Consider the following 25,033-nt stretch of genomic DNA (forward strand, 5'->3'; position numbering starts at 1 on the left):
GAGTTGTTGAAGATTTTCCGGATAAAGAATTTGTATTTTTAAGTTTTTTTATAGAAAAATAATTATTAGTACTCGAAATAATTTTTTAAAAATTTTTTTGAAGTTATTTTTAGGTTCTTCAGATTTTGCTCTACAATTTAAAAAGAAAATTCATTAGAAAATTTCCATTTTTCCGGAAATTATCAGGAATTTTCCAAATAAAAAATAATTCGAAATTTTCAATTTTTTACAAAAAATCAATTATTAGTACTTGCAAAAAATTTTAAAAAATTTTTTTGATATCATTACTAAATTCTAGAGAATTTTCTCTACAATTTCCAAATATAATTTATTGAAAAATTTCAATTTTTCCGGGAATTATCACGAATTTTCCAAAAGAGGAAAATTTCTTATTTTTAAGTTCTTACAAAAAATCAATTATTAGCACTTGAAATAATTTTTTCAAAATTTTTTTGACTTCACTACCAAATTCTAGAGAATTTTCTTTACAATTTTCAATAAAACTTGATTGAAAAATTTCAATTTTTCCGGGAATTATCACCAATTTTCCAAACCAAGAATAATACAAATTTTATAGTTTTTACAAAAAATCAATTATTAGTACTTGAAAAAATTTTTTCAAAATTTTTTTGACTTGACTACCAAATTTTCTAGATTTTTTCCACAATTTTCAAAAAAAAAATTCATTAAAAAATTATAATTTTTCCGGGAGTTATAAAAGAGCAAACTTAAAAGCCACCGACTGGCCATAAAATAAGTTAACAAAATTAAAAAAAAAAAAAAAGAAAAAAAAATTAGCGGCAATAAAAATGGGTCTATAATATTTTTTATAACGTACTAAATATTAAGCTGAAAAAAAAAATTTAATTGGCTCAGAGCTCTGAAAAAAAAAAAAAAATAATGAGTAAGAGCGAGAGGGAAACAGGAAGGAAGTACATACTTACGTAGATGTGTGTGTGTGTGTGTGTGTATGTGTGTAATTTTTTCCATGTAGGTAAAAGTAGTGTAAGGTAACTAAACGAGGGATTTTCGTGTCTCCAGGCGGTTAACTAACAAGGTATATCTAGAGTGAATATAAGAATAATTTTATTTGAGAATATATGTGAGCGTGAGTGCTCGGCTATCGCTCAATCTTTTTATTTTGCAAATGGTAACGTTGAAAAAAATTTCCCCTGATTTTATATCGTTAAATATGGACTCGTATCTTTTCAAATCTTCGTGTACTTTTGGCATTACGCTTATTTTAATAAGGACATTTCGGAGGTTTATTAGCCGAATAATTAACGTCTTCATTTACTTAAAATTTCTTTTCGGTAATGAATGGGAAAAATTTAATTTTTTAATTTTTAATTGTTTAAAAGGAGACTCGAGAATTTGATCGTGAAGTTGGAAAGATTTTAGGAAAAGTGTTGTTCTTGGTTTGGAAAATTCCTACTAATTCCTGGAGAAATGAAAATTTTTTGATGAATTTTTTTTTTTTAAATTGTAAAGAAATAACTGGAGAATTCAGTAGTGAAGTCGAAAAAATTTTGGAAAAATTTTTTCAAGTAGTAATAATTGATTTTTTGTAAAAACTTGAAAAATTTTCTTGTTTTTGATTTGGAAGATTCCTGCTAATTCCTGGAAAAATGAAAATTTTTTGATGATTTTTTTTTTTTAAATTGTTAAGAAATAACTGGAGAATTCAGTAGTAAAGTTGGAAAAATTTTTTCAAGTCGTAATATTTGATTTTTTGTAAAAACTTGAAAATTTGTATTGTTCACTGATAGAAGGATTTCTTAACATTTAAGAAGATTTCTTTGTATTTAAGAAATCATTTCTTAGTATTTAAAAAATATTTCTTTGTATTTAAGAAATATTTCTTAAATACTAAGAAATATATATATTTTTTAAACACTACAAAATATTTCTTAAATATTAAGAAATATTTTTTAAATACTAAAAAATTATGTTTAAGAAATGATTTCTTAAATACAAATAAATCTTCTTAAATACTAAGAAATCCTTCTATCAGTGTTCTTGGTTTGGAAAATTGGTGATAGTTTCCGGAAAAATAGGAATTTTTTAATGAATCTTTTTTAGAAACTGTTGAGAAAAATCTCAATAATTTGATAGTAAAGTCAAAAAAATTTTGAAAAAATTATTTCAAGTACTAATAATTGATTTTTTGTAAAAATTAAAAAATTTGAATTTTTCCTTATTTGAAAAATTCGTGATAATTCCCGGAAAAATAAAAATTTTTCAATAAAGTTTTTTTGGAAATTGTAGAGAAAATTTTCTAGAATTTAGTAGTGATATCAAAAAAATTTTGAAAAATTTTTTTTAAGTATTAATAATTGATTTTTTGTAAAAAATTAAAAAATTGAATTGTTTTTGATTTGGAAAATTCGTACTAATTCCTAGAAAAATGAAAATTTTTTAATGAATTTGTTTCTTAAATTGTAAAGAAATAACTAGAGAATTCAGTAGTGAAGTCAAAAAAATTTTGAAAAAATGATTTCAGGTACTAATAGTTGATTTTTTGTAAAAATTAAAAAATTTGAGTTCTGAATTTGGAAAATTCGTGATAATTTCCGGAAAAATGGAAATTTTTCAATGAATTTTTTTTTTTTAATTTGTAGAGAAAAATCTAAAGAATCCAAAAATAACTTTAGAAAAATTTTTTTTAATTATTTATATTGTAATAATAATTTTTGTTATAAAAAATCAAGAATAATCTAAGTTGGTTAAGGAATGAATCGAAGTTATTTCAATGAGATTACTTAAAACCGAGTATCGGAGCTTACATAACTAAGTAAGAGTAATATAAAGAGGGTACGAGGGTGCGTATCGTATTGGCAAAAATAAAAAAAATGAAACAGAACACTCGAAGTTTGAGAAAGCCGACAAGTGCACAGATACGTTTACTTGTCCTACACTTTTCGCCTCCAAGCTCGCTAAAATAATAATAACCTTTCGTTAAAAAATCCATAAACAAAAACAAAAACCTGAAGTTCAGTTTTTTCTTTCTTTAACATTATTTTCTCACAAATTTGTTCTAACGTTTTTTAATTACATTTTATTAGCAACTTTTTCATGTGAACTCTAAATAATTACAACATACGTATGCTGTCATTTAAAGAAATTAAAATTAAATGTATAAAAGAATTCTTTAGTTTTTTATAAATATTACGTTATTAATAGTTGAAAAAATTATAATAAAATTTTTTTAAAAAATTAACTCACGCATCGATTTTTTCAGAATTGAGTGTTGTTTCTCATACAATTTTTGTTTTTTAAATAAAACGATTTTTTTCGTCAACAAAAATTAATTTTAAACACCAAAAAATTCACAATTACCAAAAATTGAATTCTAATAGACGATTCTTATTTTAATTATTACTCTTCTTAAAATTTATCCAAAAAATTAACTGACCCATCAATTTCTCTAGAATATCCGCCAAAATATCCCTTAATTTTTATTTTTTGAAAAAAAATTACCTTTACCCCCAAAATTTAGTTTCAAACTCTCCTATCTTTAAAATCCCTAAAAATTTCTCTTACATATCAATCTTATTTTATTTATTACTCCCCTTAAAATTCCTCCAAAAAATTCATCTGACCGCTCAATTTCTTCAGAAATTAATCTAGAGTCTCCTTCAATTTTTATTTTATTTTTAAAAAATTCCCGTCACCCCTAAAAATCAATTTTAAACTCCTTTACCTCCAAAATTCCCAAAAACCGCTCTTATATACAATTCTTATTTTGATTTTTTTTTCCCCTCCAAAATTCTTAAAAAAAATAATCTGACCCTTCAATTTCTTCAGAATTTCCTCTAGAATTTCCCCGAATTTTTATTTTATTTTAAAAAAATTTTCTTCACTCCCAAAAATCAATTTTAAACTCGCTAAAATTAATACACACTAAAAATGACTCTAAAATAAATCTTATTTCAATTATTATTATTATTTATAATCATATAAAAAATTCAAATGACACTTTTTCTTCAGAATTTAATGCAGAATCTTCTCCAATTTTTCTTTTGTTTGTAAAAAATTTCTTTCACCCCCAAAAATCAATTTTAAACTCCTCCACCTCCAAGATTCCCAAAAACCGCTCTTATATACAATTCTTATTTTATTTTTTTTCCCCTCCAAAATTCCTCCCAAAAAATAATCTGACCCCTCAATTTCTTCAAAATTTCCTCCAGAATCTCCCCAAATTTTTCTTTTATTTTAAAAAAATTTTCTTCACCCCCAAAAATCAATTTTAAACTCCTCTACCTCGAAAATCACTTCTACAAACAAGTCTTATTTTAATTATTACTCCCCTTAAAATATTTCCAAAAATATAAACTCACCCCTTAATCCCTCCAAAATTTTCTCCAATTTTTTTTTATTTTTAAAAAAATTCCTTCGCCTCCAAAAATCAATTCTAAACCCCCCCCCCCCCCCACATCTAAAATCATTAAAATTCTTTATTACTAAATATTCTAAAAAATTGATAATAAAAATAAAAATAATCTAGTTACCGGGACGAAAAACGGAGCATAATAAAAAAGCGATTCCTAGGTGAGGATGAGGCAGAAAAAATAGAAAAATAAGACCACTATAAGCGTGTTTATCGCTAACAGGCGCCTCAAAAATAATTAATGGTTAAAGTTTAAATTCTTAGGATGATTTGTCTGCAGATAAAAATATTTAAGTCGTAAGGATAAAAGAGTGAGTAATCCACCACGATAGATCTATTGATCCATAAGTAAAGAGCGCTAGTGAGAAAAAAATATCTTTAAGGAAGTACGAGCGTAACTAATGAGTCAAAATAATGTTAAAATTTTTTTTTAATTTTAATCTTCCCAATTCTCGTCAAAATTCTTTATTTTAATTTAAAATAATTTGAACAATTTAATAATTGATGATTTTTACTTATTTAATAAAACAAAGTAATAAAATGACTTTGGTATTTATTACTTGCCGGAGTAAATAAACAGGCTTGGCAACAGCGCGTTTGATTATACCCACTATACAGGGACGTGCATGAGTGTGTGAGTTAACCAAAATGCGTTGTCGTTACAAAGGAAAATTAACTAAAAAAAATATAGCTCAGTGGAAAAAAAATGTGATTGCGAGCAATAAAGCTCGAAAAAAAAATAAGGAAAATGCCGAAAATACAAACTTTATTGGTAATTATGAATGTACTATTAATTTGAGGTTATATTTATACCAGTGTGTATCTTTATTATGACAACTAAAGAAATTAAATGACACATTTTATTCTTCTAGAAAAATATATTCAATAAATTGTATTATTAAATTCAAGTTGAAAATTTATAATAAATTTTATTTTGTTACAGAACTAAGTGGACGACGATTAGTAGACTTAAAATTATTAGATAATGAGTTGTGGTGTAAACCTTGCAAGCAGGCTTTGCGTCTCCGTAATTCAGTGAATGAATTAAAAAATGGATTAGCAAGTACTTTTCAAGTTAAGTGTGAAACTTGCGGGAATATGTACCCAGTAAACATTTCAACAATCGAAAAAAATTCAAAAACCAGGCCTACGTATACAGTAAACTCGAAGGTGGTGGTTGGTGTTATTGAGAGTGGTAATGGAAACACTCATCTCAATAAAATTTTATCAGCTGCAGAAGTACCTGTCATGCATTCAACAGTCTTCAAACGTCATGAGAAAAAAGTTGGAGCTGCAATCGAACTAATAGCGAATGAAAGCTGTTTGGAAAATTTGAAAGCAGAGAGGGAGATGACTATTGAAAAGGAAGGGTATGGTTTGGAATAATATTTAAGTTAATCATTAATGCATATTTCAATTTCAATTCAGCTGGCTATTATTTATACTTAATAAAATTTAAGCGAAGGTCCATTCGTGTAAGTACTTGGAAATTGTATTACATAGTCGTCATATTTTATTACAATTTCTAAACTATCGTGATGATCTTTGTATTTTATTGAATTATTAAAAAATTGTATATTAATAATTTATAGTTAATTTTTAGAGTTACCATGAACTCGAATGATAATATTCAACTGGTAATTTAAAAATGAATTGTATCAAAAAAAATGTTTTTCACTATTTTTTATATGAGTTTTAATAAATAATTGTAAAATATTTTATGGTAATAAAAAACTGTAATTTTAATGTTAATTATAACAATTTTTAATATAAATTTAATTTTTATGTTGTCAATAGTTTGAGAGGATTGAGTGGTTGGTCGGAGAATAATGTTGTTTATTTAATAATTAGTTACGATGCTGGTTGGCAAAAAAAAGGATCAGGGCGTTCTTATAACAGTCTAACAGGTAAGAAATAAAAATACTAAAACTTGCTTGTACTTATACACAATCAAAATTATACAATTAAAATTATTGTAGGCCATGGGACTGCTATTGGATTTTACACCGGTAAAGTCGTCGGCTTTGCTACGAGAAATAAGCGATGTAAATTCTGTGAGTCAAATGATAAAAAAGTAGATGGGAATAATAATCAGGCAAGAGCACAAGAGTCGCCGAATAACACAGAGATGAAGAACCATGACTGTCGCAAAGATTTTGAGGGTTCATCAAAAGCTATGGAAGCTGACATGGCGAAACAAATATTTCTGAACAACCCTCATTTTACAGAAGTCAATGTCAGGCTTGGTACCTTGATTGGAGATGACGATTCAAGTACAATTGCAACTTTACGCAAGGAGGCTGGTTATGAAATTCACAAATGGAGCGACAAAAACCATGCTGTTTCTAAACTAAGTAAATGTTTGTACGCAATGAAATTATCAACACCATTCGTAAAATATTTTAAATATTGCTTCAGCTGTGTGTTAGAAAAGAACAAGAATAATGTTGAAGCCACGAAAGCTGGTCTGTTGAATATTGTTTCTCACGCTTGTGACAATCATTCAGCATGTGGTGATTGGTGCAAATACAAGCTTGATCCAGAAAATTATAGGCATAAAATTTTGCCTGGAGGTAAAGGCTTATCCAACCCCTCAGTTCAAGATAAGCTTCAAGCTATTTTTAATTCGTTTGCTAACGTTGCTGACAAACTGAGCCCTTGTGGATCTAGTCAAGCTAATGAGTCTCTCAATAAAACAATTGCTAGCACTGCTCCTAAACATCTTCATTATGGAGGATCATCGTCGAATGACATTCGAGTAAGTGCAGCAATAATCCATAAAAATCTTGGTCATGTATCTATAGATAGTATTAACAAAAAAATGAACAATTCACCTACAACGAAGTCATCAATGACATATCGAATGAAAAAGGATGAAATTTCATGCCGACGAAAGGCTCAAGCACAGACGGTTGAGTTTAAAAAACGTCGGAGGCAGCTTTTTAATCGTAAGACTAATCAATGTAATAAAGCTGTTCGCAAGGAAGGAATATGTTATGAGTCAGGTTGTGGTTTGGATGTTGGAATTGATTTTGTAGACACCGTTACTGTGAATCCTAAAGTTAATTTATCGTCAGCTGTAGTTGTTTTTTTTGATTTAGAAACAACGGGACTTGATGCAAGTAAAGAAGTCGTTCAAATAGCTGCAAAGTACTCTGATGTAGAATTTGATATTTATATCAAACCAGAGCGCGAATTTTCTTTACAAGCATCAAAAATCACAGGGCTTGAGTTGAAAAATAGTAATTTATATTACAATTCCAATCTTGTAATGTCTCATTCAAAAGTAAATGCCGCAAAGAGTTTGTTACAATTTTTAAAATCAATAAACAGTCCAATCATTTTGGTTGCTCATAATTGTTTTAGGTTCGATTGTCCAACGCTATTGAATTTTATAAGAAATGAAGGCCTATTGAATGAGTTTTCGGAATTAGTTGCTGGATTTGCTGATTCTTTACCTTTATTTAAATCTAAACTTAAAGATAAACGTGGAACGAAAGCCAGTTACAGACAGGAGGTATTAGCTGAAGAGTTTTTAAATGCTAGTTTATTGAGTGATGCACATAATGCAGCTAATGATGTATGTGTACTTCAAAAGCTTGTTGAACACAAAGATATAAATATTAATAGAAATGATATATTAGAGAACTTTAAAAGTCTTTATGAAATAATGAATCAAGGCGCTGAAAAAATAAAATTCAACAAGATACAAAAAACTCTTCAGTGTTTACTAGTCGACAAAAACAAAAAAGAAAACGGTGGCTTATCTGTGCATATGATTAAAAAAATGGCAATGACTGGAATAACTTTCGATACTGTAAGTAAGTGCTTCAAATCGAGTGGTCCTAAAGGTATAAGAATACTTTTGGCACAAGATGTAGGTGGAAAACCTCGTATTACGAAAAGCCAAAAAATTATTGATAGCTTATGTACAAAATTAGGGCTTATTCTGTCTGACAGCTGTCTAACAGCTAGCTAACTTTTCATTTAATTTTTCAGATTTTTATTTATTTTTAATTTTCAGATTAATAGAATGACTATTCATGTTATTTTGTGTTAATTATTTATTAATTTTAAATTATTTCGTTTTTTTATTTATTAATAAAAAAAAATTTTCAACTTTAAACTGTGATATTTATTTCCATTGAATGTATTTCCTAACCTCTAATTAATTTAAATAATTAATTATTTACAGCTTAGTGTGCTTGGGTACTTTTTTTTCAAGTAAAGAATATTTTCATTTTTAACATATAAATATTTTGAAAAATTTAACATCACTTTTATTAATAAAAAAAATTATAGATTAGAGTCACTTTTTTTAGAGTTTAAATATTTATTTTTATAATTTTTTTAATTACTAAAGTGCTAATATATTAAACTATTTCACTCAATATAAGATTTTGTCATTGTTTTTAATTTATTTACTAATAAAAGCAATTAAGCTGTCATATTTGTCATATCGTGACATTTTCTATAGTTTCTCTCTCTGTAACTATATTTCTATCCTTTTCTTTTTCTCAGCTGGTGAAGCGACGTTGCCAAACCTTTATTCGGATAAATAGCTGGCGATAAACGAATTAAAACATAAAATTTAATTTTTAAATATTTAAATATTATTGTAGTAATGTATTATTATTCAATTGTTTTTATATTTTGCAATAATCCAAGTTTCTTGTATATAGTTTTTATTCGTTAAAGTTGGAAGGTTAATATTGAAAAATCATAAAAGTCTCGACAAAAGTTTGTCCGCCATAAGAGCCCGTGTATAAGGAGATAAAAAGTGTGATTTTTAAAATTTAATATCTAAGTAACTAAATAGTGAATCTTTTTAAAATTATGGGATTAAATAAATGATGTATTTATTTATACGTATATTTAATTTCAAAGCTCAAAGTTGGAAATTATTTTTTACATTAGATTCGCTCGTACTTCCTTAAGAATTCGATTAGGCCACCCGGAAAAACCAATACCTTTACTAATACATTAAAGAGAGGCTCTACCTGCTATCTTGGCATCTTTCACCGATATTGTGTGCGCGTGTGTGTATGTGTGTGTCCTCGAAAAAATGGACCTGGATGGAAAGAGAAGGTGTGGGATCTAGCTCCAGAGACCGAAGATTAGATTGTAAGTTATTTATAATTTATAATAAAATAAAGCCAGCTTTGGTTTATAAAAACTCAATTTGCCAGCCACCACGGCTGACCATTTGATTAAGTGGTTATTTATTTATTTATGGTATTTACATATATTTATATATTTAGATATTTTAGTTTTATGGCTGTGTTTATGAGGGCTTAATGATGGGAATCGGAATTACGGAATTTCGACATGTTTCTTGTTTTATAGTCGAGATTTGGAATAGGTGAATTTTTTTTAACAAGGGAATTTATTGTAGGTTGTAAAGTGGTCAATTTTAAGGAGATTGGGAGGGGAGTTTGTTTTTTTGGGGGAATTTTAGAGGGGGTAATAATTAAAATTAAATTTTCATTTATGAGAGATTTCTGGATGTTTTGAATTTTTTTGGAGTTTAAATTGAATTTTAGGGGAGAAAAAAATTTAAAAAAAAAAAAATAAAAATTTTACATAAAACTATATTCAATTCTGGAGGGATTGGTAGGGAAGTTTATTTTTTTTAAGGAATTTTAGAGGGGGTAATAATTGAAATTAGATTTTTATTTATGAGCGATTTTTGGATGTTTTGAATTTTTCAGGAGTCTAAAATTGGATTTTGGGGGAGAAAAAATTTTTTTTTAGAGAAAATAAATATTTTACATGAAACTACATTCAATTCTGGAGGGATTTATTTATTATTTAATTTCAATGCCAAGGCAGTATAGCCAGATGGCAAAAGTATACAAAAAGAGTTACAATAAAAGTACACGTATGACTAATGAAAATATAAAATTTCAAAAATATTAGATATTAAGAATTGATCGTTTTTCTTTACTTTACTTTGGAATACAATTATGACAAATACAAGAAAAAAAATAAATTTGAGTATAAAAATTGAGCATTAAAAATTTAAGAGTTAAACTCAGTGGTACAAATTATACAAATTATAGAAGATGATAATCTGAGATGATCTAGAACGATAAACTCATGTAACAAAAATGTGTAAATGAATATCAAAGGTTTGAAAATTAGGATTCATTGTCTTCTTTAAAAGTTTGAAATTAAGATTCATTATCTCGTTCACGTTTCATGAAGAATTCAAAAGAACTAGTTTTAAAAGAATTTAAGCTAAGTGAATTTGTGACTTCAAATGGTAATTCCCTCCAAATTCGGATCGCAGAAACTACGAAGGAATGTTCAAAAGTAGTAGTTGAGAAGTTTGGCATTTTAAAAGACACGTTGATTTGTTTAGCAGCAATTCTTTCCGATCTTCTAATATCTGTGGATTCTTCAACGAAGAGACTTCTAAGGAACTTTGGTTCACCTGATTTTAGAAGTTTGTAGATGAAGCACGCTAACGAGTACATTCGTTTAGATTTAACCGTGAGCCAGTTTAATGAATGCCTGTAGGGAGTGATATGTTCATCTCGTCTTAAATTAAAGATGAATCTGATGGTGTTGTTTATAAGACGTTGAAGTTTGTAGTCTAGCCTTTTGGATAAGTCAATCAAAACTATGGAACAGTATTGAACAATTGGAATTATGGTAATTCATCTACCAACGCTTCAAACTGGGCTAAATGCGCTAAGTAACTGTTTATGTTTAGGTTTAGAATATTTATTGATGAATTTGTAACATTGAGTTTATCTCTAGATTGCTATGAAATACTATTTAGGTCATCTTCAGTATTAATGACTATCTTAGGAGAGTGGTCATTTTTTTTAGCATAAACATTGCCAAGGTAAGTCCAGACATATTTGATTTTTAATTGTTTAGCTCTGACTTTAATCTTCTGTAAAAATTTGTAGAGATCAGGATGTAGGAATTCAGAGATGTAAATAGTTTTGTTGTGATTAGTATGAGCATTCGTGTTTGAGATATCCTTGACAAGAAGTTTGGGAGATCGACGCTTTACATCAATGATGTGATCGCATATGTCAGCAGATTTTAATTTTAATATAAGGGACCGAGACGTTGATGTAGAGTTTGATTCACTTTGTTTCCTACAGTCAACGCTCTCTGTATTTGACTCGCCCGTACAGGACCATTCTCTGTATTTGACTCGTCCTTGTCCATAAGAGCTGTGTAAAATCGTCAAGTACAGAGGAAGAATGTGGTCAAATACAGAGAGCGGTCAAATACAGAGAGGTCCAATACAGAGAGCGTCGACTGTATTTGTGTTAAATACTCTGATAGCCAGGATGTCATTCGTTAGACTTACGATATTTAATTTCTGGAAAATTTGCTCGACGATTTTTTCATTTGATTGGTGGGAGAGTTTATTTTTTTGGAGGAATTTTAGAGGGGGTAATAATTAAAATGAGTTTTTTTTTATATATGAACGATTTTTGGACGTTTTGCACGTTTTTGGAGTTTAAAATTAGATTTTAGGGGAGAAAAAAATTTTTTTCTTTTTTTAAATAAAAATTTTCCATGAAACTAATTTAAATCTAGAGAGAATGGTGGGGGATTTTTATTTTTTTTGAGGAATTTTAGGGGAAGTAATAATTAAAATAAGATTTTTATGTAAAAATCCAATTTTTAATGACTGTAATATTTTTTAAGTTTAAAATAAAATTTTGGAGGTGAGAAAAATTTTTTATTGAAAAAATAAAAATTGTCTCAAAATGTACATCAAATTCTAAAAAAAATCATGTGTGACTTTATTTTTTTAGATAAATTTAAGAGGTAGTAATAATTAAAATAATATTCATATAATTAACAATTTTTGGTCATTATAAATTTCTGGGAGTTTAAAATTCATATTTCAGGCTAAAAAAAATTTTTTTTTTTTCTTAAATGTAAAGGTTTAACTAAATTCTGCATTAAATTCTGAATAAAATCATGTATGATAAAATTTTTTTCCATCAACACAAAGTATAGTAATAATCAAAAGAAGATCTCGGTATTGTCGCGTTAAAAGGCATCAATCGTTATTACACTTAAAACTAAATTAAATTCCCCGTAAAATTTCCATAACTATGCTTTCCCTTCCAACAAAAAAAGTGAATAATTTTCCGAGAACCCAGGGACCTCGATGAAAATAAAGGACAACTTTGAGAAAGGAAAATATTATGATAGCTAACAAAATAATGAAATTTAAAGGTATAGTAGCTCGGTATTAAATTAGTCACACCGATTCGTAAGTTTTTGTGTAAACTACCTCCGTAAGAGTCGAGATTTTAAATCACTGCACAGAATAGACTTTTCAAAAAAAAAAAAAAATGTTGCGTCCGTTGCCCTTATTTAAATCCTAAGTTTTAAATAAAGTTGTCCTATTTATAGCCGCGACAGGGTGTTAGACCCAAAAAAATAAGTGAATAAAAATAAAATAAAAAAAATAAAATAAAATACGAAAATTACTTGTTTAGTTTCCATAACACGCTTGCCGCTCGTATTTTTGCTCTTATGAGAAGTCTCGACGGGAAGTGACGTCATAAAAAAAAAGTTTAATTGGGAAGCGAAATTATAATTTTATTTTTTTTTTAATATTGTTCTAAAGCTGGGTAATTTTTTTTTGAAAAGTTTTTAAGAATAATTTTTTTTTGTACAGGTTATTATTTTCGGGGAAATAAATTTTGCATTTCAAATTAGGAATTCTGGGAGGATTCAGAATAATACTGAGAAAGTGACATTTTATGTCAGAATTATTATTATTATTGAGTTTATTAAAAAAATTGAATGTTTTTGAGACGTGTAAGAGATTTTTGAAAGTTTGGAGGTAGAAAAAAATTTTTTTATTTTTTTTTTTAAATTGCGGGAGATTCTAGATGAAATTCTAAAGATATTGATCAATTAGTTTATTTTTTTAAATAAATTTTAAAGGGAGTAATAATTAGAATAAGAATTTTAGATAAGCGTGATTTTTGAAAATTTTGAAGTAAGGAGAGTTTAAAATTGATTTTTGGGGGTGAAGAAAATTTTTTAAAAGTAAAAGAAAAATTGACGGAGATTCTGGAGAAAATTCTGAAGAAATTGATGGGTTAGTTAATTTTTTTGAAGAAATTTTAAGAGGAGTAATAATTAAAATAAGAATCATATATTACAATTCAATTTTTAGTAATTAGGAACTTTTTGGAGTTTAAAATTGAATTTTGGAAACGAAAAAAATTTTTTTTTGAAAAAATAAAAATTGTATAAGAAACTACAATCAATTCTAAAAGAAATCGGAGCGTGAGTTAATTTTTTTAAACAAATTTTAAGAGGAGTAATAATTAAAACAAGAATTTTAGATAAGCGTGATTTTTGAAAATTTTGAAGGGGGGTTAAAAATTAATTTTTGGGGGTGAAGAAAATTTTTTAAAAATAAAAGAAAAATTGGAAGAGATTCTAGAGAAAATTCTGAAGAAATTAATGTGTAAACTTATCTTTCTGGTAGAACTTTAAGGGGAGTAATAATTGAAATAAGAATTTTTATATATAAACGATTTTTGGTAATAATTTTACAAAGTTAAAATTGATTTTTGAGGCTGAAAAAATTTAATTATGAGTAAAATCCTCTATTGCTTAATTTTTTTTAGATAACTCATAGCAGTAATAATAATCAAAATAAGATTCATGCATAGGAATCAAATTTTTTCAAATTTTAAATCTTTCTTTCTTCAAATTCGATTTTTGGTGTCATACAAATTTTTTAAAAATAAAAAACAAACTCCACCATAAACTCCGTTAAATTCTGCGTAAAATAATTATAACCCTTTCTACCAAATAAAATTCCGTCTATGTTTACATTGACCAATAATTAATTTCCGAACCGAATTGAAAATAATTAATTATTATAATCATCATAAATATAGTTTAAAAGAAAAAATGACAGCAGGAGGACAATAAGGACAAGACACACTTACACACAAGTTGCCAGGTTTTATTTGTAATAAAGTACGGGCAGACGGTTGGCGATTGGTGTAATATTACAGGTATAATGTTATGGACTTTTACCACATTTAAAGTCTGCTCTCAACAAAGTATCTTAAAACCAAAAACTAAAAACTTTAAATATAATATTGACCAGGCAGCATAAAAACTTAATTTTTAAAAAATCTAGTGATTTAATTTTATATTCAGGGCGTAATTATTAATTTTTAATTATACTTGAAATAAAAATTTAAGCGCATGCACAGAAATATTCCGAATTTTTATAATAAAAAAAATAAGTTTGGGTAGAAATATCAGAAAGTTTTTCAAACTGGTGATTATAACTTAACATTGCCGTATTTGGTACCTAAATTTATCATCAATTTATATTAAATCAATAACTTTATAATCAATAAATAAGAATTTGTCTAAATAATAAAATATCAAAGATAAATTATTAAAAATTAAAGTTACAAAAATGATGTTAATAATCAAAATAATAGGTCTGGTGAATAATATATGTTTTAAAATAATCTAATGTACCTAATATTAGTATCCTTTCGGGCATTCATGTAAATATCATTCAATCGCACTGTTATTAAATATCTTTTCCCAAAGTTATAAACTACTATTTATTTAATCAGATTAATATAATATTTAATCAGTATTTAGTAAGTAATGGCCAATATTCTGAGCTATCGGCTGTAACGTTAATTATTACAATTATATTTTTATTTTTATATATTTAATAAAAAAAAGTATTATAGTTTGCAAGTTAAAACTATAAAAAAAGCATATCACTTGTTTTAGCTCATAATCTCTTCCAATAAATATACAAATAATTTATTAATCTTCATTTTATCTAAACTGGTCAATATTTGGAACCTTTACTATGATGAAAACATTAATTATGATTTATAATCAATAAATAAGAATTTGTCTGAATGATAAAATATCAAAGATTAATTATTAAAAATTAAAGATACAAAAATGATGTTAATAATTAAAATAATAGGTCTGGTGAATAATATGTGTTTTTGAATAATCTAATGTACACGGAGAGAAAAGAATAGAACTCATTCCTATGTAGAATGGTAACCATTACCATGTTACATAGTAACGGAAATTTTTGTGAGAACCCTGTGTAAATTTGCTAATAAAAATCTTAGAAATTATGATCAAAATATGAACAATCACTCATTCGATGCGGAATGAAATTCTGAAAATAATGTTGTTGTTTTTTTATTTTTTTGATGAAAATTTCAATTTGTTATTAACAAAAAACATAACCAAAATAAAAAATCTCAGTTTTTCGTAAATAACTTAATAACTATTTCGTGATATCAAAAATCGGAAAAAAGATTCTTAAAGAGGAGGAAATTTCTGAAAAAAAGTCTCGACTCCCGGAACTAGTTTGAAAAACAATAATTTTTATTTGATGTTGAAAATACACGGAAAAAACGAGATTTAACTTATTTGCATGTTGGACGGAACCTAGTTCCATCTATAGTGAAAAAATTTTACAAATGGTTACTACTTCTATGTAGATTGTAGTAGGTACAGTTTTCGTTTATTTCAGTTCAATCCGAGATGGGGCTCAGAGCCATCTGAGATTTATTTGTCTCAGATGGTTGTCAGTACCATGCGCATGCTCGTCAGTCCCATTTTACATAGAAGTGGCGTCCATTTGGAATTTAACTAGAATATATCTGCAGATAGTACCTATTTTTACATTATCATTTTCAAGTGTATTTTGCAATCAAATATATATAAATAATAAGTATATTATAATGAATAATACAGATTATAATTTTATTCCAAATCAAAAAACTAATCCTTAACAAGTTTAAAAAAAAATAAATTTAAAAAAACAATTTCAAATTTAAAATTAAAAAAAAAAAATTTTTAATTTAAAATTAAAAAATTAAAAAAAAAAAAATTTTAATTAAAAAAAAATTTTTTTTAATTTAAAATTAAAAAATTAAAAAAAAAAAATTTAATTTCAGTGGTACTATTTTTTAAAATAAGATGTTGATGAATACCAATCTTCATCTTATTTTAAAAAATAGTACCACACTAGAATAAAAAAATTTTTTTTTAATTTTTTAATTTTAATTTTAATTTTTTAATTTTAATTTTAATTTTTTAATTTTAATTTTAATTTTTTAATTTTAAATTAAAAATTTTTTTTTTAAACTTATTAAGAATTAGTTTTTTGATTCGGAATAAAATTATAATCTGTATTATTCATTATAATTTACTTATTATTCATTCATATTATTCATATATATTTGATTGCAAAATGCACTTGAAAATGATAATGTAAAAATAGATACTATCTGCAGATAGATTCTAGTTAAATTCCAAATGGACGCCACTTCTATGTAAGATGGGACTGACGAGCATGCGCGTGGTACTGAAAACCATCTGAGACAAATAAATCTCAGATAGGTCTGAGCCCCATCTCGGATTGAACTGAAATAAACGAAAACTGTACCTACTACAATCTACATAGAAGTAGTAACCATTTGTAAATTTTTTTCACTATAGATGGAACTAGGTTCCGTCCAACAAGGAAACCAGTTAAATCTCGTTTTCTCCGTGTAGGGTTCCGCGCATCTGCTGTCGTATTTTAGCATCGGCGCGGCCGTGTGACTAAAGTCGCATGGAACCCTATTTTCAACATTAAATAAAAATTATTGTTTTTCAAGATAGAGTTTCGGGAGTCGAGACTTTTTTTCAGAAATTTCCTCCTCTTTAAGAATCTTTTTTCCGATTTTTGATATCACGAAATAGTTATTAATTTATTTACGAAAAACTGAGATTTTTTATTTTGGTTATGTTTTTTGTTAATAACAAATTGAAATTTTCATCAAAAAAATAAAAAAACAACAATATTATTTTCAGAATTTCATTCCGCATCGAATGAGTGATTGTTCATATTTTTATCATAATTTCTAAGATTTTTATTAGCAAATTTACACAGGGTTCTCACAAAAATTTCCGTTACTATGTAACATGGTAATGGTTACCATTCTACATAGGAATGAGTTCTATTCTTTTCTCTCCGTGTACCTAATATTACACGGAAAAAAGAAAACTTGAAAATTTAAAGCATAAAATGTAAAATCGGTCCCGTCGTAATCAAAACTAGAAAAATTACAGTTTGAAATAACATTTTTCTAAATTCAATTTTTTAATTTAATATTCAGAGCTTGCAATGTAAATATTACATTTTACAATGTAATTCTTATAAAATCTGTAATAATTACAATCTGAAACTGTAATTTTTCCAGTTTTCATCACGAAGCGCCACGTTGCATTATATACTGTAATTTTTCGAGTTTTCTTTTTTCCGTGTAGTATCCTTTCGGGCATTCATTTAAATATCATTCAATCGTACGGTTATTAAATATCTTTCCAAAGTTATAAACTATTGTTCATTTAATCAAATTAATGTACAGTCTACTCTCAATAATTTGACACTCGTTAATTTGAATCTCTCGATAATTTGTAAATTTTTTCCTGCCCCTGAAAAATTATTTATTATTTAAACGCTTATTATCTTGAACTCTTGACAATTTGAAATTTATCTCTGGTTCCTTGAGTTTCAAATTATCGAGAGTCGACTGTAATATTTAATAAACGATTTGTTTAATTACTGCAATACTTATATAGATTTAAAGATTTAAAAAAACAAATTTACTATTGTAGATTTAAAATATTCTTATATCTGACCGATTTTTGAGCATTGTGAATCTTACGGAGTTCAAAATTGATTTTTTACGATGAAAAAATTTTTTTTGTAAAAAAGAAAAATTTTACCATTATCTAAATTAAATTCTAAATAAATTCATGTGTAATTTAATTTTTTTTTATCAATTATAAGAGAAGTAATAATTAAAATAAGATTTATATAATCAAATCAAATTTTTGGAAAAAAAAGAAACTCGCGGTTTTAAAAATGACAAAATTCCTCGCTTTCAGCTTCCAAAATTAATTCCTAATGCCTCTGTATTAAGTATATATACCTCAAGAGAAGCCAGGTGTTTTTCAACCATTCCACACACACAAATATATTAAAGGAAGGTCGACATTGAAAACGGTCACCTAATCGTGATTCAGTAGCCTCAAACCTCTCTGCAAACCCATCAAATATTTTCTTTACAATCCTAGATTCTTTTCTTCCTTTCTTCTACTTCTATTTAGTTCTATTTGCTCCGCCATTCCGATTGTTGTTATGCTTTTAACGAATCCATTAAACCAAATGACCCGCCAAAATTACCAAAATCGTTATAACTTTATTATTTTACAAAACAATTACGGTAAAACTTCCAAATATTGACCAGTTTAGATAAAATTGAGATGAATAAATTATTTATAAATTTATTGGAAGAGTTTATGAACTAAAACAAGTGTTATGCTTTTTTTATTGTTTTAACTTGCAAACTGTAATATTTTTCTTTATTAAGGAAGTTCGAGCGAATCTAATGTAAAAAATAATTTCCAACTTTGAGCTTTGAAATTAAGTATACGTATAAATAAATAAATACGTAATTTATTTAATCCCAAAATTTAAAAAAGATTCACCGTTTAGTTACTTAGATATTAAATTTTAAAAATCACATATTTTATCTCCTTATACACGGGCTCTTATAGCGGACAGACTTTTGTCGAGACTTTAATTATTTTTTTCAATATTAACCTCCCAACTTTAACATATAAAAAACTATACACAAGAAACTAGGATTATTGCAAAATATAAAAACAATTTAATAATAATACATTACCGATATGATTTTTGAAATATTTAATGTCAAATTTTATGTTTATAACTTGTTTATCGTCAGCCATTTATTCGAATAAAGATTTGACAACATCGCGTCAACAGCTGAGAAAAAAGAAAAGGATAGAAATATAGTTACAGAGAGAGAAATGTTTAACTCACACACTCATCCATGTCTCAGTTATGGGTATAATCAAACGCGCTATTGCCAAATCTGTTTATTTATTCCGGTAAGTAATAAATACCAAAGTCATTTTATTACTTTACTTTATTAAATAAGTAAAAATCATAAATTATTAAATTGTTTAAGTTATTTTAAATTAAAATGAAGAATTTTGACGAATATTGGGAAAACTAAAATTTAAAAAAAATTTTAACATTATTTTGACTCATTAGTTACGCTCGAACTTCCTTAAATATATAAAAATAAAAATATAATTGTAATAATTAACGTTACAGCCGATAGCTCAGAATATTGACCATTACTTACTAAATATTGACCTTGTATGCTCAATTTTTGTCTTTTAATTATTTATTTGTTATTAATTTTAATTATTACTACCACTGATAATTATTCTAAAAAATTAAGTGACACATCAATTTCTTCAGAATTTAACGTAGTATCTCCCTCAATTTGTATTTTATTTTTAAAAAATTTTTTTCATCCCTAAAAATCAATTTTTAAAATTAAAAATTCATTATGCCTAAAAACCGTTGTTATAACATGTATACATGTATGTGAATCTTATTTAAATTATTACTACCCTTACAATAAATCAAATTCCAAAAATTTATGCATAAAATTTTTCAAAATTCATACAGAATCTTAAACAATTTTTTATTTGTCGAAAAAAAATTTTTTTCACCCCCTAAAAGACAATTAAAGCTACCTTACTGATAATTACCAAAAAATCGCTCCGATTTATAATTATTATTTTAGTAAAAGCTCACTCCTAGCACTCTTGTGTCTCTAATTCTAAAGTTGCGCAATACCATTGCTTGACTGTTAATATTATATCTGATCTAGGCACTCTTGGTCCTGGTTAACAACAATTTAGATTTAAAAAAAAGGAAAAATGTAACTCTGCATATATAGTCGTGATTCATCATTGTATCTTTTTCTTTTCTTATTACCATAGCTACTAAGTTATCTGATGATTATAATAATCACTCTAATATTAAGATTTAGTTTATATAGAGCCAAATATTAACTTAAGTTTCAAACACTGTCAAAATCTTCAACTTTGTAAAAATTAAGTAACCCTGTTATTGGCCCTTTGGGCTGTTGGGTTTATGTAATGGAAAATAAAATAAAATAAAATAAAAGAAATGTTTTAAAAATAGAATAAAATTTGAGAAAAATTCTGGACTAATTTCTAAAGAAATTGCGGAGTCAGATTATTTTTTTGGAGGAATATTAGGAAGAGTAATAATTGAAATAAGAATTTTTTTACATAAACGATTTTTGGGGATTTTGAAGGTAGGGGAGTTTTGAATTGAATTTTTGGAGTGAAAAAAATTTTTTTGAGAAAAATGAAAGATTGCATAATATTCTACAGTAAATTTTGAAGATTATCATGTGTAAGTTTATTTTTTAGAGAAATTTTAAGGGCATTAGTAATTAAATAAGATTCATATATATGAGCAATTTTCGGTCAATATGAAATTTGCAAGTATAAATAATCTTCTTTTAATTATTACTCCCTTTAAAATACCTCCAAAAAAATAAACTCATACATCATTTTCTTTAGAATTCAATGTAGAATCTCATAAAATTATTTATTTATGCTTAAAAAAATTTTTTTACCCCCAAAAATCAATTTTAAACCTCCCAAAATTTTTAACTTCCGAAAATCGCTCATAAATGAAATTTTTGATTTATTTATTACTCCTCTTAAAGTTCCTCCAAAAAAATAAACTGACTCTTCAATTTGTTTAGAATTTAATGTAGTTTCATATAAAAATTACATTTAAAAAAAAAAAATTTTTTTTCACCTCCAAAAATCAATTTTAAACCCCCCAAAAATTCCCCACATCTAAAAATCGCTCACACATAAGTTCTTAAATTAATTATTACTCCTCTTAAAATTCCTCCAAAAAAATAAACTGACTCCTCAATTTCTTTAGAATTTAATGTAGTTTCATATAAAATTTATATTAAAAAAAAAAAATTTTTTTGTCACCTCCAAAAATTAGATTAAACCTAGTAAAAATCTAAAAATACTAAAAATTCGGGCTTTTTGATCTCTGATTTTTTATTTAATAATTACTATCCTTGAAATGAATCAAAATATCCCAGATAATTTTCTCGAGAAATGACCTTACTTTCCCCAAAATTTTTTCCCCGCTTAAAAAATCCCGACTTTTGTTCTGGTCTCGTTCCGCGCGACTTAAGCCTCGACATCCATCCTTATCCGAAAAAATACATCCTCTGAGAGCGTAAAGACTTCCCTCTAATTTAACGCGGCGTCCAATTATCCCCGGTAAGCCGCTATTGTCCTACTACACATTAGCCGACCTCCCACTGGTGTGCAAACACCAAAGAAATACCAAAAATTACCAAATAAAGAAACTATCAATCCTTTTAAATAACAAATAAAATCCTCTTTTCTAAGATCTCCAAATATGACAAATATTTTTCGGCTCAGCCTCTAATCCGGCCTCTTACGCTTCAATAATCCCTCCTTATTTATTATTATTGTTATTTCTTTTTGTAGATCTCAATAATTAGGAGAAAAAAATTAATTTGTATCGATGGAGCTCTTGTGAGTACTTATGACCAATTTGCCCGGTGCGGCGAGGATAATAAAAAATAAATCTAAATTGATCGGTCTATACAGTCATGAGGTTAATGCGGTAATTCAATCGGCCTAATCGATGTAATTTTATACGCTACTTATTTTTTTTTTATTTTTTGATAGTTCAATTTTGGGCTTTTATGTTTTCTGGATGATATTATGGAGGTTTTTTTGAGTTTTGAGGGTGAAGGAAATTTTTTAGAAAGAAAAAAAAAATTTTGTATGAAACTAGTAAATTCTAAAGAAATTGAGGATTCAGTTTATTTTTTTGGAGGAATTTTAAGAGGAGTCATAATTAAATTAAGAATTTCATTTATGAGCGATTTTCGGAAGTTGAGAATTTTGGGGGGTTTAAAATTGATTTTTGGGGGTGAAAAAATTTTTTTAAACCTAAATAGATAATTTTATGAGATTCTACATTAAATTCTGAAGAAAATGATGTGTGAGTTTATTTTTTTGGAGTTATTTTAAAGGGAGTAAGGTAAAAGCCCCAATAGATGATCATGTACCAGTATATGATCATCTATTGGGGCTTTTACCTTAATAATAAAAAGAAGATTATTACACTTCCAAATTTCACATTGACCAAAAATCGCTCATAATATATTTGAATTTTATTTTAATTACTAATGCCCTTAAAGTTTCTCTAAAAAGTAAACAGACGATTATCTTCGAAATTTACTGTAAAATATTACGCAATCTTTCTTTTTTCTCCAAAAAATTTTTTTCACCCCAAAAATTGAATTTAAAACTTCGCTACCTTCAAAATCCCCAAAAATTGTTTATGTACAAAAATTCTTATTTTAATTATTACTCTCCCTAAAATTCCTCCAAAAAAATTATCTGACCCCACAATTTCTTCAGAATTTCCTTTATAATCTCTCTGAATTTTTATTTTATTTTAAAAAAACTTTCTTCGCCCCCAAAAATCAATTATAAACTCGCTAAAATTAACACTTACTAAAAATGACTCTAAAATAAATCTTATTTTAATTATTATTATTATTATTTATAATCATATAAAAAATTCAAATGACACTTTATTATTTTTCATAATTTAATGCAAAATCTCCAATTTTTCTTTTGTTTGTAAAAAATTTCTTTCACCCCCAAAAATCAATTTTAAACTCCCCCACCTCCAAGATTTCCAAAAACCGCTCTTATATACAATTCTTATTTTAATTTTTTTCTCCCCTCCAAAATTCCTCCAAAAAAATAATCTGACCCCTCAATTTCTTCAAAATTTCCTCCAAAATCTCCCCAAATTTTTCTTTTATTTTTAAAAAATTTTCTTCATCCCCAAAAATCAATTTTAAACTCCTCTACCTCGAAAATCACTTCTACAAACAAGTCTTATTTTAATTATTACCCCCCTTAAAATTCTTCCAAAAATATAAACTCACCTATTAATCCCTCCAAAATTTTCTCCAGAATCTTCTCCAATTTTTTTTTTTAATTTTAAATTTTTTTCATCCCCAAAAATCAATTTTAAACTCCCCCACCTTCAAAATTCTCAAAAATCACTCGTATTTCCAATTCTTATTTTAATTATTACTCCCTTTAAAATTTCTCCAAAAATTTTATCTGACCCCTCAATCTCTTCAAAATTTTCTCCAGAATGTCCTCCAATTTTTTTTTTCTCAAAAAAAAATTTTTTTCCTCAAAAACTCCTTTTTCCCCAATTTCGGTGTGACCGAAGCGTGCAAAAGTAATCGCTGTCCATAAATCATAAGCCAGGCAAGGCACTTGCTCCTCAATAAAGCCACCGGGCGTTACATTTCTCCGTCCATTAATACATGGGCAGGTAACTAAGTACAGTGCACACTCGAATAGAGACAGGGCATGCACTGGAGTCAAAAGGTAAAAAGGTAAATTACCAGTCCAGCCAAGCCCTCCATTAATTCCAACACACAAATTTAAATTCACACAAAGAAAATACTAAAATAACCCAACTTGAACGTTTTTTTCGTTATTCGGAATCCCGTCAACTACCTGGACAATTGAATTACCATAAATAAATAAATTTTAAATAAAAAATTATAAATTTTAATTTTTCCTTTAGAGTTTTCAACAAACGGATTTTTAATTTTTATTCCGCTTGTACGGTCACGTACCGGGGGTGATTTCTGGGTGACAATGAACTAGCTGGAATTCCAGATCCAGATATTGGACGTACTAAAATTTGTTTGATGTCACCGGGCGAGGAGATTCCAAGTGGGTGGTCCCTCAATGCTCGAATTTCGGGTTTTTTTTTTATTCAATTATTAAATTAAAGGGCGGGAGCTCCACTTTGGGGATTCTGGGGAATATGAGCAGATTTTTAGATTTTTTTTTTGGGTCATTTAAAGATGATTATTGATGGGTGTTTTTTTAAGTTGATTTGAGAGCTTAAAATTGATTTTTAAAAGGCAAGAAAATTTTTTGGAGCAAGAACAAAAATTCAAAGAGAATTTTGGAAGAATTAAGGGGTGAGATTTATTTTTTTTTGACGAATATTAAAGGGAGTAATAATTAAAATAATAATATTAGATAAGAGGATTTATGAAAGTTATAATTTTTTGAAAACGTAAAATTTAATTTTTGCGGTGAAAAAAATTTTCTTAGATTCTACATTAAATTCTGAAAAAAATGATACCTAACTTAATTTTTCAATCCTATTATAAACATCAGTAATAATTAAAATAATGATTTTAGATAGTGATTTTTGGAAGATTTATGAAAATTATGATTTTTTCAAAATATAAAATTTACTTTTTTCGGTAAAAAAAAAAATCATACCTAACTTAATTTTTTAATCTTATTATAAACATCAGTAATAATTAAAATAGGGATCATCCATAAAAATTAAACTTCGGCTCATTAAAATTTTACAAGACTTTCATTTCAATAATTAGGTTTAAAAATTTTTTTTTAACAAAACCCAAAATTTTTTAATAAACTCCATTAGATTCTGCATGAAAAAATCCCTGAGTTTATTTTTTCCGACCAATAATAAAGGTCATAATAATTAACACAAAGTTCACACAAACAGTAATTTAAGGTAAAGTACCCAGTAGGTGAACAGATTACAAAGTAAAACGTATTTGACCCTAT

The 25,033-nt window shown here is 26.7% G+C and overlaps 2 protein-coding genes across 3 annotated transcripts in view; both read left to right on the plus strand.

Moving 5' to 3' along the window:
• Positions 1–25,033, plus strand: part of LOC123264474 (1-phosphatidylinositol 3-phosphate 5-kinase-like) — a 63,365-nt gene that overhangs the window by 4,143 nt on the left and 34,189 nt on the right. The gene's annotated exons all lie outside the window — the stretch shown is intronic.
• On the plus strand, positions 4,886–5,881 carry LOC123264476. The gene is made up of 2 exons (XM_044727790.1): positions 4,886–5,162; positions 5,334–5,881. Exons 1-2 carry the CDS (start codon positions 5,039–5,041, stop codon positions 5,774–5,776), a joined length of 567 nt encoding a protein of 188 aa, XP_044583725.1. The 5' UTR covers positions 4,886–5,038; the 3' UTR covers positions 5,777–5,881.

Source organism: Cotesia glomerata, linkage group LG4, assembly GCF_020080835.1.
Source record: "Cotesia glomerata isolate CgM1 linkage group LG4, MPM_Cglom_v2.3, whole genome shotgun sequence".
Taxonomy (NCBI): domain Eukaryota; kingdom Metazoa; phylum Arthropoda; class Insecta; order Hymenoptera; family Braconidae; genus Cotesia; species Cotesia glomerata.